Genomic DNA, 17,796 nt, shown 5'->3' on the forward strand with positions numbered 1-17,796 from the left:
AATTATTTTTTTTGATAATGTAAAAAGCATTTGTAGCTGTGGAACAGGTCTCAAAGAAAAAAGACAAACGGGACAAAAAAAACGTAACGTTGCTCAAATGAGATTTTCCCCGTTAAGACTGGGGAATCACTTTGTATTCATCGCTTCATTTATCATTTGGGGCTGGTTTGTGGAAACCTCTTATACGAGCAGTGTGATTAAAGTCTGTACAAATAAACTCTTCTGTTCTGCCGTCGATGTTTCCCCGCCCGTGTTAACGTCTCTCTCTTCTGTAGTTTCCACGGCTGGTCAGAGACTCTGGTGTCCGCTGTCACCGCCGCTGAAAGCGCTGCGATTGTGATTTATTTCTTTTTAAATGGTGGTGAAGTGTAACAAATGTGCCGTGTTGCATTCAAAGCCACAGCTTTCCATCTTTGGGACCCACACAGCGGCGTCTCTGTGCACATTCATTACAGTTTGTGCCACTCCCCCCCATAGACACACACACACACACACACACACACACACATCCACTTTTTTTTTTTTTTTTTTTTTGTAAATCAGTCTAGAGGAGTTTCATGGTTAATTTCCTTTCACTCATTCAGCTGATTATTTGCAGCACAGGCAGGTCAACTCAGATGACGCATGGGCGTAATTTACGACCCCCCCCCCCATAATCAAAACTGGCTGGAGTAATGAAGTCAGAGTTTTCTATGCTGTGGCAAAACCATGAAAAATGTCCAAAAAAATATAAAAAAATTGGGAAAATTTCAGAGGTGCGCAACCACAAGCCGAGACAGCTTTCGGAGCCTTCGCGCTGGAAACAACAGCTCATGTGTATGTGTTTCCTTTAGGATTTTTTTTGCAGTGGGGGCAGGTCTGTCCGAACAACAACCGTGATTGAACTGCATTTTATTGAGGACCTATAGGGCACTTAACATCTACAACAGGTCTATAAAATGAATTTTACAAGAAATTCTTCATAGGGGAACCAAAATCAAGTATATAATTAAATATTACAATGACTCACTTACCGTTTTAATGTTTCCAGATGTATAACATCAGGACGATGAGCTGACAGAACTGACAAGTTGAACGTTGTCCAATCAGAACTGACCCACCGCGGTGACGTTTTTGGTGGAGCTGTTCGTTTAATAGTTGACTCGGAAGAAAGCTAAAAAGTTAAACTTGACGGGTCCAATAACCTCTCAATAGTTCTACTTGTTGTTAAATTACAATGTGAGCGGCAGCCATGTCGGCAGGATAATTTAAAAGGCAACCGCACCTACATTGTGCGTCTGCCCTGTTTCTGATACTGTGGCGGCAGAAATCTTTCCATGGCAGGCCGCCACTACAAAATCAACATCGAGGAAACACTGACATACACTGTATATATCTATGGGTAGGGAGCGAGATGATGTATATTGTGCGAGACGAGAGATCAGTGGCGGCTGCTGGTCATTCAAAGAGGGGAAGCTCATTTTTGGCCTACATCATACAAATTGTCCATTTATTTATGTTAATATATTATTATATATCCTACATATCGGCGACTTTTTATAGTACAAAATCGCTGTCAATCAAAAGGAGATACAGACCTTCGACAGACCCTCCAATCATCACGCAGAAGCCCAGCGTCCAAGCCAGCCCACTGCTCCATTGACCCCCAGAGACGCTGAGCGTCCGTGGGCGGGACATAATCGCAGCGTTTATCCAATGACCTTCTAGTTTCGAAGCGCTGAAAAAAACTGCTCAAAGCAGTCCCATTGAAGTCAACGGGCGCTAGGCTTCAACGGGGGGACGCTACGGGAATGTATGAGAAGGAAATCGAGTCAGCTAATTCTGAACCAACTCGTCTTTGAGATTAACGTATTCTAACGCATTTTAGTCAATAAAATGTTAACACAACAGGCGTACATATTTGACCATTTAAATTTTAGACATTTTAGGGGAAGCTGAGCTTCCCTTACAGTCTTAAAGAAATCGCCACTGCGAGAGATGTAGTTCACAGAGAGTTTTCACACAAAACCAAAGCGGTACCACGACAAACTGAAACTTTCTTTACTCGCAAAATTATCTTTTCATTTGACAAACATAATATGTGCGATTCACGACTCGATTCACAAACGGGATCAAAGCATTATTGGTCTTTGTTGGACTGGGTGGCTCATAGCGGTAGAGCGTGCGCCCTTATATAGAGACCCAGCCCAGGTCCTTTCCGCAGGTTCGATTCCGACCTGCGGCACTTTCCTGCATGGCATCCCCACCCCTCTCGCTCCCCTTTCATGTCTGAGCTGTCACAATAATAAAGGCCTGAATGCCAAAACAATCATCTTAAAAAAATATCAAAATGCTATTTTTTTGTCGATCGATTAATCTTTTTGTCTCTAAAATAGACTCAAATGAGGAGAAGGTGTGGTCAGTTTAACAGTTCTCATCAGTTTAACAGTTCTCATTTAAAATGAAACACTAAGACGTATAAACAAACATAAAGAATCAACTTTATTTATGCAGAACTGCAAAAGACTTCATTATTACTTCATTATTATTATTATTATTAGGAATATACATCTTTTCAGCTGAGATATAGAACTTGTTTTCCTGGCCCCAGTGATCATTGACAGCTCCGGGCGGCCCGAGCCGACAGCGTTTCAGAACAAACTGTGTCGGCCGGGCAGCAGCGCCGAGGCTTCACGCTTCATTTCCTCTGCTTGTTCACCTCGTTTTCTGCCTGCTTTAGCAGCCACTCCCCAGAGACACGGCCTGTGTGTGTGTGTGTGTGTGTGTGTGTGTGTGTGTGTGTGTGTGTGTGTGTGTGTGTGTGTGTGTGTGTGTGTGTGTGTGTGTGTGTGTGTGCGCGCCTCTTTCCTCTTTCTTTCACAACTTCACATTTTAATGCCTTGCACATTGAGGATGAGTGAGTGTGGTTCTATGAGAGGCCGTATAGGCGATAATTCATACTTGGTCTCATTACAACACCATAACCTCAAATATATACCATTATACTCTTGAGTTTAGGTGTAATAAAAGGTGCGTTCAAAACGGGACACAGTAACTTTGGACGCAGGATTCCACAGAATATTTCACAGATATTAAATTCAAATGAGACTCAAAATGCTAACACATCTCCATCCCAATCAGAAATATAGGCCGCTAAATTTTGCAGTTTTTCATTCTGAATCACCCCTAAAAACTGTAAAATAAAAGAATCTGCAGATTCCGTTTGAGTGTTAATATTCATATTCATTTACATTAAAATCTCAACAAATTGTATTTTTATGCTTTGGCCACACTGTTAATGAAACGCTAATGCCAATAAATCCTCATTGGATTCAATATAAAGTAGCGTAACATGAAAATACTCAAGTAAAGAACCTCAGAAGTGTATTTAAGTACAGAACTTGAGTAAATGTACTTTGTTACTCTCCACTGCAGGATGTTTGAGGCAGAAATTGGCAGATTGAAAGAAGATCCTGACTAAATGAAGAGAGTTAAAGGCCTCATATTTCCCTGTTTGACTGAAACATGTCTTGTCTCTCTCAGATCTGAGGAACAGCTTGGCTGTGTTCTGGGGGGGCGGAGTCAGCGGCGGATACCAGGCCCTGTTATTGGACGAGGATCAGGGATGGCTGTTGGTCGGAGGGAAAGACCACATCTACCTGCTGAGACCCGACAGCTTGGATCTGCCCACGCACACGGTGAGACATTTAAAATATAAAGTCAAAATGATAACCTGTGTGGGATTACAGGGAGCCAGGTTCCATTCAGCCTGAGGTTATTAGTTCTGGGAGATGGGTCGATCCTAAACGAAGCTGGGTCCAGACTAGTTTAATGATGGCCAGACACATTATTTTAAGGATGGAAGAATGAAAGGGGTGCCGCCTTCAATCCAGGAGTGGGCTGGTGAGATGGCTAGGGTCGCAGCGTTTGAAAAGATGTCTTTGTAAACGGTTTCTGCAAGTTTCAACAAGTCAAATTTAAGACTTTTTAAGACCTTCATGAATGAAATTTAAGACCTATATCACGGAATAACACAATACTTTTTACGAATTTAAGACTTTTTAAGGTCATACATTTTTTATTTAGAAATGTTAGACTTTTTAAGACCCCATGGAAAACCTGATATAAACAGTTTGTCAGATTAGATGTCTCTACTAGAAAATGGGGACAGTACCGGAGCTTTCTGGAGGGCTCCTAAGAAGCTTTGTGCATGATGGGCTTATGGTGTTGTCATTTATACATGTTTATTTGGTCTATTTTGTCATTATTTTGTATACTATGTCATCTTTTTTTCTTATGTCTGGTTGGGTGATGATGAGGAATCATTAATCACACAAAGAACACAAAGGAAATCAAAACGTAAAGAAGCTTGTGAGTGTTTTCTGCGTTCCACTGCAACAGATCTGCCTCTGAGTGCCTGCTTGTGTTTTCTTTCCTCCATCAGATCCACTGGCCCGCTGCCAGAGAACACGTGGAGCACTGCAGGCAGGCGGGGAAAAGCCTGGAGGTGAGTGTCTTTAAATCAGAGTCAGAGAAGATTCAAACAAGCAAGATATGAGACCAAAAACCATCTTTCTCTACGTTAGTTTACAGCGTGTCTTTGTTCATTTTTATACCAATCGTAGTCCCCCTGCGAGACTGTCCTCCCCTGACAAACGCTCCCATGGGCCATTTGTTCAAATGGCAATTACACTTTATATTTACGTTCATAGTGGCAGCGCCCTCTAGAGCAGTGTTTCTCAAATGGGGGTACTTTGGAGGACTGCAGGGGGGTACGTGAGTTTTTGCCGCTGTTTTTGAAGTTTGTCACTTTTTTAAAGTTTTGTCGCTTTTTGTCACTATTTTCGACCTGTTCTTGCCTTCCTCCCTTCCTTTTTTCTACTGTCTTCTTTTTTTCTCCAAGTTTGTCAAAGTTTTTGTAGCTTTTTAAAAAAAAAACTGTTCTGCCTTTTGCAAGGTTTTTGTCACTTTTTTCGAAGTTTGTCTTCCTTCTGTCACTGTTTTCTAAGTTTTTGATACTATTTTCCACCTACCTATCGTTGCAAAAGTAAGCAAGAAAGTTTTGGGTTTTAATCCAGCTGGTTCCGGGGCCTTTCTGTGTGGAGTTTGTATGTTCTCCCCATGTTTGTGTGGGTTTTCTCCGGGTGCTTCTGTTTCCCCCACCATCAAAAACATGTACTAGGTTCTCCAGTCAGTGCCCTTGATCAAGGCATTGGCTCAGATCTGGAGTTGGTCCCCGGGGGCTGTGATTGGCTGCCCACTGCTCCCTTGATTGATGGGTTAAATTTAGAGAATGAATTTTGCTACATGTATGTGTATCTGACAATAAAGTACCTTTACCTTATAAATAAACTCCTTTAAAGTAGGTTTTCTTTGGGGCTAAATTACGTATCTGATCGGTGCATAAGGTACTTTCTGATACCGATACCAGAATTTTAGGTGGCATCGGAGGCTTTTCTGTTGCTGGTATCCGTATCGGCCCATCTCTAATATTTGATTGTGTTTTAATTTTCAGACAGACTGTGCCAACTTCGTGCGGCTGTTGCAGCCATTCAATAAGACCCACGTTTACGCCTGTGGTACCGGCGCCTTCCATCCACAGTGCACATACCTGCACGTAGGACATAACGCAGAGGTATTCATATGTTTAGTTATCCCTTCTCTCAGTATATGAAGATGCCAAACCTTATGTGTAGCCTAATATGGAATGCAAAATTAGAAATACATTGACAGTGACAAAGGAAATTGACAATACCTCTAATTCCTGTGCTCATTTAGTTGTTTGTTGGTGCATTTCTTATTGTTACTGCAGGTCATTTGTCCAAATATACTGTAGACATTTCCAATGCGGCAAGAGACACCTGTACACTTGGCCCTGTTTGTAATTTTTTTTTAAACATTAAAAGGATGTAATAAATTGGAAGGAAATGCACAAAATCACATAACGTAGCGTTTGCAAAAGTAGTGGAATTACTTTGTAACGCGTTCCTTCCAACACTGGTCCCTTGTTGTGTGCTGACGGTCAACAATCGTGGACAAGAAGACATCCGTCAGAAACAAAAAGAAGCAGAGAGTAAGTTTCCTCTTTGCCCTTCTGTTTACGGTCATTCTGAGTTTGTGTGTGGTCTCTCCCTCTCTCTCTCTCTCTCTCTCTCTCTCTCTCTCTCTCTCTCTCTCTCTCTCTCTCTCTCTCTCTCTCTCTCTCTCTCTCTCTCCCTGCTGTAGCAGCCGTTGTTCATGTTGTCTCACACGGTGGAGTCGGGCAGAGGAAAATGTCCCTTCAGTCCCAGGGAGCCCTTCACCGCTCGACTGACTGGTAGGTCTCATCCAGGCCACACATAATGCACTCTGTGTGTCCACACACACACACACACACACACACAGTGGATACACACACATGCACACGCAGTGGATACACACAGTTAAATCATTTTTCTGTCATTCTCTAACAGCCGTATTCATATTCTGGTGACACTAATGTCCTGCAGCGTACAATCCCGCCACTGTCCGTCTCATTCCTGCTGCAGAGCATGCGTCCAGCTGTGGCGTGGGTCCGTCCAGCTGTGGCGTGGGTCCGTCCAGCTGTGGCGTGGGTGGTCTGGCGTTTGACGTCAGCTGTTAGTCCCACGCCACTTTACGGACATAAATACCGCCATTAAAATCAGCTTCAAGTTATTTCTTTATTTCATAGTTGTGTCGGCAGTCCGAGAAAGAGGCGTTGGACCTTCAACAGCAAACACACGTGTTGTAGTTTGACATTGGTCGTGTTTTTTTTTTTTATTGTAAAATGAGATATAATTATAATACAGGGAGACACTAGAGGCAAAAATATCCATAAACATTTTTAAATTTGGAGTTTTTGGACTATTTTGCTTCATCCGATATACACATTTAGGTGTTTATTTGACTCAACTTTGTCTATTTGTCTAAAAGTTAGCTTTAGTTAATGCTTCATTTGCATATTTAAACATCAAAATACAGTAAACTACTGTAAGTAATCAACTGGGGAGTAAAATGGTGATAACTGTTAGTTCACATGTTTAAGCTCATTCACATGTAGGCTCTTTAAAATACAATCCAGATCTTTAAACCTTTTTTTTCTTTCTTTCTGCCTTTCTTTCTCCTCCCCCTCTCTCTCTCGCTCTCTCTCTCACCCTCTTTCTCTCTCGTGCTCTCTCCCCCCCTCTCTCTCTATCCCTCTCTCTCTCTATCCCCCCTCTCTCTCTCTCTGTCTGTCTGTCTTTCTCTCCCCCCTCTCTCTCTCTCTATCCCCCTCTCCCTCTCCCCCCTTCTCTCTCCCCCCCTCTCTCGCTCTCCCTCTCTCTCTCTCCCCCCTCTCTCTCTCTCTGTGTCGCTCTGTCTCTCTCTCTCTCCCCCCTCTCGCTCTGTCTCTCGTTGTCTCTCTCTCACTCTGTCCCTCTCTCCCTCTCTCCCTCTCCCCCGCTCTCTCTGTCTTTCGCTCTCCCTCTCTCTCTTTCTCTCCCTCTCTCTCTTTCTCTCCCTTTCCCCATCTCTCTCTCCCCCCCCCTCCCTCTCACCCCCCTCTCTCTCCCTATCTCTCTCCCCCCCTCTCTCTCCCCCTCCCTCTCTCTCTTTCTCTCCCTTTCCCCCATCTCTCTCTCTCCCCCCCTCCCTCTCTCTCCCTCTCTCCCTCTCTCCCCTCTCCCCCCCCCCCCTCTCTCCCTCCCTCCCTAGATGGTGAACTCTATGCAGGTATGTCAGTAGATTTTATGGGAGCCAATGCAGCGATCTTCCGTACGTCTGTGCAGGGCGACAGTCAGCATTACATCCGCACCGAAGCGTACGATCACAACTGGCTCAACGGTGAGAAGCTCCAGTCTGAACCACACATGCATTTCTTTTCTGTCTTTCTTTCTTTCTTTCTTTCTTTCTTTCTTTCTACTTGTTCCTCCTCTCTCATAACGCTCTCATCCTGAACTGAGTGGTGTATTACCAGGCAGACACAACACAAACCTTACCTCTCATCCTCACTGACATTCTGTGTCTCTTTCACTGGGGTAATGCAACTAAGTATATTCACTTGACTTTTCATGCAAAAATGAACAGAAAATGCAGTTTTTCAGCCTCTCAAATATGGAGATGTCCTGCGCTTTTTCTGTTTTATATCAGATTGGGTTTTTGGAGTGACGAAACAAAGACATTTGATGTTGATTGTTTGTGATTAACTGAAGGATGAAGCATTGCTTAATGTGTCCTTCTTAAGCTAAAACGAGTCTTTAGAAAGCATCTTAGATCAGCTGGAAAATGCCTCGTCACAAAGCTGAAACCACACTGCTAACCCTCTTTCAGAGCCGGAGTTTGTGGGCTCCTTCTCCATTCCCGACACTCGCAGTCCGGACGACGACAAGGTCTACTTCTTCTTCAAGGAGCAGGCGGTGGAGGCCGGACAGTGGGACAAGAGGGTGTACAGCCGCGTGGCTCGAGTCTGCAAGGTATAGACTCGCTTTAGCTTGCTTATTAACTAGCTGGATAATTTATCCAAGCAGTAAATCCACCTGGCTCCAGTTCCTGCAGGCTATTTTTTTTTTTATTATTAAATGATCAAGGTTTTGCAGCACTGAACTCAACTGTATCCAAAACACACTCATGTTGCTTTCATGTGTCGTTTGTTTGAGTAAAGTAGTAAAAATCTCTCTTCAGGTTCCAGCCCGGTCTCATGGCAGTTGGTGATATGGTCACGTTATTGAATCTATTGAGTCGTGGACAGGACGCGATAATGTCGTTTTTATGCGCGTGGTGATTACGAATTTTAAATGAATCTATTTCAATGGGAAGCATATTTTGTGATCACAGAACGATGACGGTAGCGAGTAGTATTGATAAGACGAAAGTCCGCGCAGGGAGGTTGGTCGCGTCCCGCGTGTTGCAGTTCTTTTCCTCGTTATTCTCTTCCTTACCACAACCGTCCTGCTGTTGAGGCGTTTCATTTCCATGTTGTTGTGTGCCCCTGCGCCTGGGGATGCGCCCGCGGATCGCGTCCCGCCCGGGGATCGCGTCCCGCCCGGGGATCGCGTCCCGCCCGGGGATCGCGTCCCGCCCGGGGATCGCGTCCCACCCGTGGCGGTCCGTCCTGTTGTTGTTGCCGGCGTGTGGCGCCTCATTTCCCCGTTGTTGCGTCCCCCAGAGCAGGTTCGAAAATCGTCACGCGTACACGAAATAAACGTCAAAATCGTGACCTGTACGCAAATCAATAACTCAAAATAACGTGACTATTTCACGACCTGGCGTGAGACCAGGTTGTCAGGTTCATACTGAACTCATTATTTATCGTACACTCTCTGTCTGAAACGTTTTAGCGTCTCTTCCACTTTTGCTAGTTTAACGGCGAAAAAAAAATATCTGTGCGCCGGGCGCCTGGTTCTAAAGGGTTGTACTTAGTGTCTTCATTAATCAGAGGTGTGTTTTGGGTGTAACATGCAATCAACCAATTAGAGATCATCTCCCATTCCCTTTAAAAGCCAGGCGCGTTTGGACCATTGCTGTTATGATGGAGGATTTACTAAGCAGGAAGGAGAGAAGAAACTCATCTGCTCGTGCGTGAAGTGAGAACGCGCGAGCAGATCATATCATAATACTATTTCACATTGTAATATTTTTATTTTTCATCTTTTGCATACTTGTTTGTGTGCGCCAAGGCTCGCACTGTTCATGAGTGTAGGCACATTTTACTAATGAGCTGTAAAAAATGCACCGTTTGCAAGATAGGGCCCCCAAACTGTTTAGTTAACTGTAATGAGGCAAAGCAACAAATCCTCACCTTTTTAAGAAGCTGGAACCATGAAATAACTTATTATAAGTTTTTGTTAAAAGGTTGCCGATCATATTTCATTTTATTGACTCATAGTTTACAAATTTCAGCTGTACTCTTATGAACATTTGGGTAGTTTAATTTATGACAACGCCTCATTAAGTATAAGTTTTTTATTTGTTTTATTTCTCAAATCTTGGAGTGGAGTGAAAAGTACAACCAGTGCAGTATGAAAAAAGTAGAAGTACCTTAAATATATTTTTAGATACAGTAGTTGACAGTTGGACAGTTGTAGGGATCTTTATATTTAAACAGACGGTGATTTTCTAAAAGTCTGCTTTTTTATGCTTCCCTTCCCTCTCCTCTCCCTTTCTTCTCACTGTCCTCCACCCTATCTTTATCTCTCATGCTTCCCTCTCTCTTCTCTCCTCTGTCCAGAATGACGTCGGAGGGAAGAGGAGTCTGATCAACCGTTGGACCACGTTCCTCAAAGCCCGGCTGGTCTGTTCTGTCCCCGGCCCGTCTGGAGTCGACACGCAGTTTGATGAGCTCGGTAACGCTCCCCTCCTCTTCCTTCCTCTCCGGCTGCCTTTCATGTAACTCCTCTGGAGGACACCTTTTGATATAATGGTCCTGTTGTCCTCCCTCCTTTCTTTCTGACTTCATCGTCCTGTCCCTAAACTTTGAAAAGAGGATAAAGTTTGGCACGGCAAGAACTTCCTCTTTTCTCCTCCCTTGTTTGATGCCCAATCGACGAAGCTGTAAACTCCCTTTGAATGAATCTTTGTGCTCAATTAGTTTTTTTGGACAGTTATTATTTACTGTTTTATTACATTAGGCAGGTCACAACAGTGTTAGTCTCTCATTGCCAGACCTTCCTTCACAGCGCTGCGGAGGAATATCTGGCTAGTCTACACAGCATTCTGGGATGGGAGAAAAACGTGGTCTGGTTTATTGGTATTTCTTTAAACCAATCACAATCATCTTGGGCGGAGCTAAGCGCCGGACGGAGCCACAATGCCTCTGCAAAATAGCCTTGGGAAGGAACTTGTTTTGGTGGAACATGTGTACGTTCAAAAGTAGTTTTAGTCGTCCAACAGAAAACTCAGATTGGACAGATAGTCTAGCTAGCTGTCTGGATTTACCCTGCAGAGATCTGAGGAGCAGTTAACCATAGTCCTCACAAATCCACCGGAGGTTAGAACGCCAACACAAAGGTTACGGACACCCGGCCAAAAGAGGGAAATTTCCCACAGCACCTGAACAATCCCAGAAATGAAAGGTCGACATAGACTAAAACAGTGTAGAATGTCTAGAAGTTATACAGCTACAGCGACGATAGTTACGTTTAGAGATATACCGATACCGAGCTCAGGAAAAACCTCCGATGCTGCCTGAAACCTTGATATTGGTATCGGCGAGTATGTGAAACTACACACCGATCCAATATCTTAAAGGCCCTCAAAAAATACACCTTAAAGTAGTTTATTGATATTCTTTTATTGTTATGACTAACAAGTTTTATAGCGATAATTCTCTGTATTTTTTCATATTTTACAAAGAGTTTAACCTGAGTCAGGCCGTATAACAATGCAAGAAATCATATCTCATCCGTACAGGGTTATACAGTTGTTAAAACATTATATATATATATTTATTATTATTTCTTCTTTCGCTCTGGTATCAGATCGGTACTCGGTGTCGACCGATACGCAAGTTCAGGTATCGGTATCTGGAAGGAAGAAATCTATAAGTTTAGGGAAAAGGTGGTTTGGAACGAACACAAATTTCCTGGGTGAAAGCACTAAAATGATATTATTATATTATCCTAGATTTAAGTGTAATTAAACGTAACATGCGTCCGTAGCGCTATCCCTTTTAGCCGCGGTCGTAAGGAAGTGTAACCTGTTCTGGTCTTGAAGAAGGTCTCTGACTGAAAGATTGATTTTTGCACAGACTTGAGTGTGCGGATGTTTTTTCCCCCATTATCTTATTTAAGTTAGTGCCATTAAAAGTGTTTTACAGATGACTCACAACTGATAATAAGACAAGTATGAACTGTATAGTGGAGACTAAATGGTTGTCAAATTGCCTGTGTACATCTTACAGCTTAGCGACCATCATTCACTCCTGATAGGAGGAACACACAATTTAAACGATGAATCAATAAAACTGACTTTTTTGACTGTTCAGGGCTGCTCAATATATATATATATTTTTTTTTCATCGTCATCGCAATATCAACTGGCGCAATATACACATCGCGAAAGGCTGCAACATATTGTGACACAAAACAGATTTTTTGTGTTAGTTGAAAGAAAATATCACTTAAAAACTGCACTTAAAAATGATAACTGTCATTCTTTTTTTGGTGTTTATTTAAGTGGTTATATTCAATGTAATGTTCAATTTGTCCATAAAAGAATGTTGAAAATACTTTTACTCTATTTGTTTTAAATTCAGCAAGCATATTGTAGAAGAATACTGAAAGCGGCAGAAATGCAGAACTGAGCGCATTTTAATATCTGTTTATGTATCGCGAGTAATATCGTTATCGCGATATTCAACAACGTTATCGCATATCGCACATTTTCCTCATATTGTGCAGCCCTATACATGTTGCATTTTATAGCGGTCACTGTGTTGTTGTTTTTTGTGTTTTAGAGGACATCTTTGTTCTGGAGACGAAGGACCCTCAAAACCCGACCATCTACGGTGTCTTCAGTACATCCAGGTGAGAACAGACTCAGTCAGACCAGTATATATATTAGAGGTGTGACAAGATCTTTATTTTTAAACGAAAAATGTATTCGTTTTCTTGCATTGATTGCTTTTTTTGTGTAACCAGTCAAATTTGGTCTAAAAACACATGAGAAAAAAATACAACATATACTGTACATAAAAACCTACAGTATTTGTGACTTTCCTAAAAAGTCTGTGTAAAGTCTGCTTTCACAATGGAAAGAAGCGTCCTGAAACAGTCAGGACGGCAGAGCACATCCTCCTCCCCCTCCTTTACGTGCACACTCTTTAGCCGGGACGGCACGTGCACGCCCTGCGGTGTGGAGGGTCACAGGTCAGCTGTGGGCTGGGTGTCGGGGTCAAAAGGTGAAGAGGCCCAGCTGGTTGTGTTATTGTAACCCTGATGTAATAAAACACGCCCACCTCTTTTTCCTTTCCTCTCCTCCCATCCTTCTTTCCTTCTTTCCCTCCTATTTTATCCTCCCTTGCACTGTTTTCTGTAATCTCTTTCTATTCTCCGTCTGCTATCTTTCTGAGCGCCTATTACCCCTGCACAATATGGAGTACTAATTGTATGTTGTGAATAAATTGCATCTAATCTCCGTTTTTTTCCTGTAATACTCCCTCCGTCTTTCGTCTTCTTCTTTACTCTCATACCTTTGCTTTTACTCTTATCTCTTCAACCCGTCTCCCTCCTTCAAATGCCCTACCTTTCCTCCTCATATGTTTCTACATGTCTGCTTTCCCCTGCAGCTCTATCTTTCGTGGCTCAGCAGTGTGTGTGTACTCCATGGCGTCCATCCGCGCCGCTTTTAACGGGCCGTTTGCACATAAAGAGGGTCCGGACTATCGCTGGGTGGAGTACAAGGGCCGCATCCCCTACCCGAGACCAGGCACTGTAAGTACACACACACACACACACACACACACACACACACACAAACACACACACGCTAAAGTATCTTCACAACCATAAATTACAAAAAAAATAACATTTTTAGATTCTATGTTAATAAGTACAAGGGCTGCATCCCCTCCTCCCCAAAACCAGACACACACACACACACACACACACACACACACACACACACACACACACACGCTAAAATAACTTTCTTTATTAATTAACCTGCAAATAGGTAGGTTTTGACCGTTTTTAATTAGTTGAGTTTATGGTTAGTTATTTTACGATAATTTTGGTTAAAGGCTCAGTTCAGTTTCTAACTCAGAGAACACACACACACACATCTTGTGAGCTATTTCATCAGTTTATTTGTCAGGGACAATACATACAGGCATTGTTACCGTTACATCGTATGTGATTTGCAGTCCCTGGTTAGACTTTCAGAAATGACACACATGTTAAAACACTATAAAAATAGACATACAAACTAACCATTGGAGCAGACAAACAGGTAAACACACCATGGACCAGCAGCCACATTCAGTACATGCATAAAGACGGACGATACGAGGCAGCATCCTAGATGGATAAAGCCGACGAATAAGGCAAACAGTCACATAAATACATCGCAACCAACAGTAAAGCAAACAGACAGGAAGACTTATGTAACTAAGGATAATTTACTAAAATAAAAACTAAGAATGAACAAAAGAGGAGCGTAAATTATACAGTGCTGTATCAAACATGTGACTTAATGAAGGCGAGTTATCACTAACATCGTGGTATTAAATCATGCAGATTATATTGTGCTCATGTTTTGGGATATTTATCCTCTCCACCCGGACTTCACTTAAAAAAAAAAGTTTATTTTTCTTTAAACGGTACACTTTCTACCAAAGAAAAAGACCGTATGAAAGTAGTTAACAGTGAGGTCAATGGATTTTCCAGTGTATATATATGTCCATGTATATATTATTGGTTTTAGCATCACAAATTCAATTCTATTCACCTTATTTGCATTAGGATTGCAGCAGATATTTCAAAACTCTCAAACTCTGTGCAAGGGACACATAACAACATCTGTGGTTTTGTAATTTGTGTGACTGCCCCTTCAAGGATATGGTATGGTGTTGGTCACTTGCTTGTTAAAGTTCACGGCCATTAACTCTTTAAATAGTAAATTTAGTAAAGACGGGACGGTATTTATGTTTGTGTGAAGAGCCTAGTATTTCCTGTGGGATCAGACTCCGAACACACAGAACGCACGTAATTAAAACATGCTGATGGAGCTGTGAGAAGGTGTACCCCCCCCTCCTCCCCCCCGGTGATTGAACACCTCGCCAGCGAACTCCTCTGGGAAGCTTCAACCTGTCAGGAAGGCCGAGGTTTTAGGGTTTGAGTGGGTCAGGTGTTATTTCGTTCTCCCTGCTGGGGAATTCACTGCTGCGTGGAGCGCTGCTGTACCACAAGGCTGACTGCAGACGAGGTCAGCCACGTGTGTGTGTGTGTGTGTGTGTGTGTGTGTGTGTGTGTGTGTGTGTGTGTGTGTGTGTGTGTGTGTGTGTGTGTGTGTGTGTGTGTGTGTGTGTGTGTGTGTGTGTGTGTGTGTGTGTGTGGTCACAACCTCCGATCACTGCACACAAAATAATGGCTTCCATGTTGTTGACTCGTCCAAAATATTCTCCAATTCAACTAATTTCACTTTGCTGCGCGTTTCTTCCATCCGGTCAGGCTGTTCTCATGAACCATTTGTACATAATATAGCTACGAAAAGTAAAGCTGGGAAAAATGGTATGTTTTCCACGTATTGATTACTGTCAGCAGTACATTGAGTGCTGTTGTATAAGGGCGTGACGATCCTCGTAGGGAGGAGGTTGGGGGGGATGTTTGGCTCCTAAAACACAGGGCTTTCCAGCCGGGGAGCAGAGTTCATGTCCCAGAAGAAGTAAAGGAGAAAACATAAGACTTTCACCCAGGAAACAGGTGTTCATGTCCTGAAGAAGTTAAGGAGAAAACACAAGACTTTCACCCAGGAAACAGGTGTTCATGTCCTGAAGAAGATAAGGAGAAAACACAAGATTTTCACCCAGGAAACAGGTGTTCATGTCCTGAAGAAGTTAAGGAGAAAACACAAGACTTTCACCCAGGAAACAGGTGTTCATGTCCTGAAGAAGATAAGGAGAAAACACAAGACTTTCACCCAGGAAACAGGTGTTCATGTCCTGAAGAAGATAAGGAGAAAACACAAGACTTTCACCCAGGAAACAGGTGTTCATGTCCTGAAGAAGTTAAGGAGAAAACACAAGACTTTCACCCAGGAAACAGGTGTTCATGTCCTGAAGAAGATAAGGAGAAAACACAAGACTTTCACCCAGGAAACAGGTGTTCATGTCCTGAAGAAGATAAGGAGAAAACACAAGACTTTCACCCAGGAAACAGGTGTTCATGTCCTGAAGAAGATAAGGAGAAAACACAAGACTTTCACCCAGGAAACAGGTGTTCATGTCCTGAAGAAGTTAAGGAGAAAACACAAGACTTTCACCCAGGAAACAGGTGTTCATGTCCCAGGAGTACTACTTAAGGGGGCTGATGTTTTAACCCGAACCACATCGTTCTTCTTAACTTAACTAGTCGTTGTGATGTTTAAACTGTCGTCTCCCATGATGGTCACCTTTTTGTCGGCTAAATTTAACTGTAAATACCGCTAAACTTAATTGTCTTGTTACCGGTTTGTAGGATATAATAAGTTGTTGTACATACGTTTTCATATCATACGAACCGGTTCATGAGAATGCGTTCATCAATCTTCAGCATATCTATTTCTCCTGCTTTCCATTTTTTTTCTCTTTGCACCTTTCTCTTACAATCCTCTCCTTATGGGAAACTTCTGACTTTCTCTACAAATCACCATGTAGTTTGACACAGTCTACAAGGCATTTCTTTTTCTTATCCTCCCTTACATTACTCTCCTTTCCTCCTGTGTGCCATCTGTTCATGCGCTGCTTCTTCACTGTTTTTTTATTTCTCATTTTGTAGTATTTCAAGATAACATGATTCTGTCTCAGTCTGTCTCTGTTTTAAGTGTGTAAGTGGGAGTATAGTTAAAGGATAATTTTTTCAACCTGGACCCTATTTTCCCATGTTTTTGTGTTTAAGTGACTGACGGGAACAACATTTTCCAGTATTAAGCTGCAATGTAATGGGGCAATTGTGCCCCTGTAGTGTCCACTGAAAGTTCTCTTTTTGTTGCTAACAGCTTCGGATTATTATTCTAAGTGTCTGACTACATTATGGAAAGGATCCCTACAGAGATAGACCTTTTTGTTCAAGAGTAAGATCCTTTTTGTTTAACGTTAAACAGCCCCAAATTCACCATCGCCAAGCTTACCAGACTCTATTTAAATAAAAGTACTTTTAGTGTTGGTGATACACATTTAAAAAATCTCATACATCTAGCATAGTTTTTAACTCATGGTGAAGATGATTGACAGCGTTTTCGCTGCATGGATATGTATGATTTTGCACCTTAAATAATAAAAAAAGAAATCCTGGCAATATTGGAGAGTTAACCATGCTAAATGTTTTCAAAGTCATGAAACTTCAACTCACATTTAAAAATCCCAAATCCTTCTATCACGTCATCATTGGTTTTCCTTCTTTGCATAATGTGCAGTAGTTCCCAACCTTTATGGTTTGGCACCCTTTTAAAACAAACTAATATCGAGATGCGGCTCCTGGTCACAAGTTATACTTTAGTGTGAACATAAAACACTTATAATATTCTGGGTTTTGCCCTTTTTCCGAAAAAGACGATATTCCGACTAAGTTGTTTCCACAGCTAATAAATGTGAATATTCCACTAATAATCCCATTCACATGCAGCAGTGCAAAATATTATTTTTTTTAAAGTTTACCAGAGATGGAGGACTTGTCGGACCGTGCGAATACAACCTCACTCTTTCATTCCTTCAACCAGCTTCTTGAAAAGGTCGGCGTAGCGATGTATGCGCCAATCCAAAAACCTATCCAAGTCTTTGATAATGTTCAAAAGTAGCTGTGTTTCTCCTTCTTATCTGGTCTGCAGCCTGCTAAACAGTCAGCTGGTTGGTTTGTTTACAGCAACCATAGCAACCATAGCAACGCACAGAGCTAACCGTAAGCCACAAACAGGCAAGAGGCTGTAAACTGCGGTAAAAACCCTGGTTGAGACGCATATTCTGAATGCACTGTATGTAAAAGAATGTTTCTAAAACCAGAATAATACCGGAATATCACATGTCTTTATCGGAAAATGCTATATTTGGAAAAAGGCCTTATTCTGCATGTCCAACCTGAATATGCTGTTTACATGACTCGTATCAAATTCAGAATATTGTCATATTCGGAATAATAGTGGAATATT

General features: G+C 42.2%; 1 protein-coding gene across 1 annotated transcript in view; it reads left to right on the plus strand.

Annotated features, from left to right (window-relative positions):
* The window catches only part of si:dkey-49n23.1 (semaphorin-3D), a 111,431-nt gene that overhangs the window by 80,171 nt on the left and 13,464 nt on the right, over positions 1-17,796 (plus strand). Inside the window, exons 3-11 of the mRNA XM_028574775.1 lie at positions 3,523-3,677; positions 4,424-4,486; positions 5,495-5,614; positions 6,205-6,295; positions 7,675-7,803; positions 8,290-8,432; positions 10,187-10,301; positions 12,413-12,482; positions 13,244-13,388. Coding sequence (XP_028430576.1) covers positions 3,523-3,677; positions 4,424-4,486; positions 5,495-5,614; positions 6,205-6,295; positions 7,675-7,803; positions 8,290-8,432; positions 10,187-10,301; positions 12,413-12,482; positions 13,244-13,388 — 1,031 coding nt within the window. The remainder of the gene's footprint in view (positions 1-3,522; positions 3,678-4,423; positions 4,487-5,494; positions 5,615-6,204; positions 6,296-7,674; positions 7,804-8,289; positions 8,433-10,186; positions 10,302-12,412; positions 12,483-13,243; positions 13,389-17,796) is intronic.

The sequence above is a fragment of the Perca flavescens genome, chromosome 4, assembly GCF_004354835.1.
Source record: "Perca flavescens isolate YP-PL-M2 chromosome 4, PFLA_1.0, whole genome shotgun sequence".
Classification (NCBI taxonomy): domain Eukaryota; kingdom Metazoa; phylum Chordata; class Actinopteri; order Perciformes; family Percidae; genus Perca; species Perca flavescens.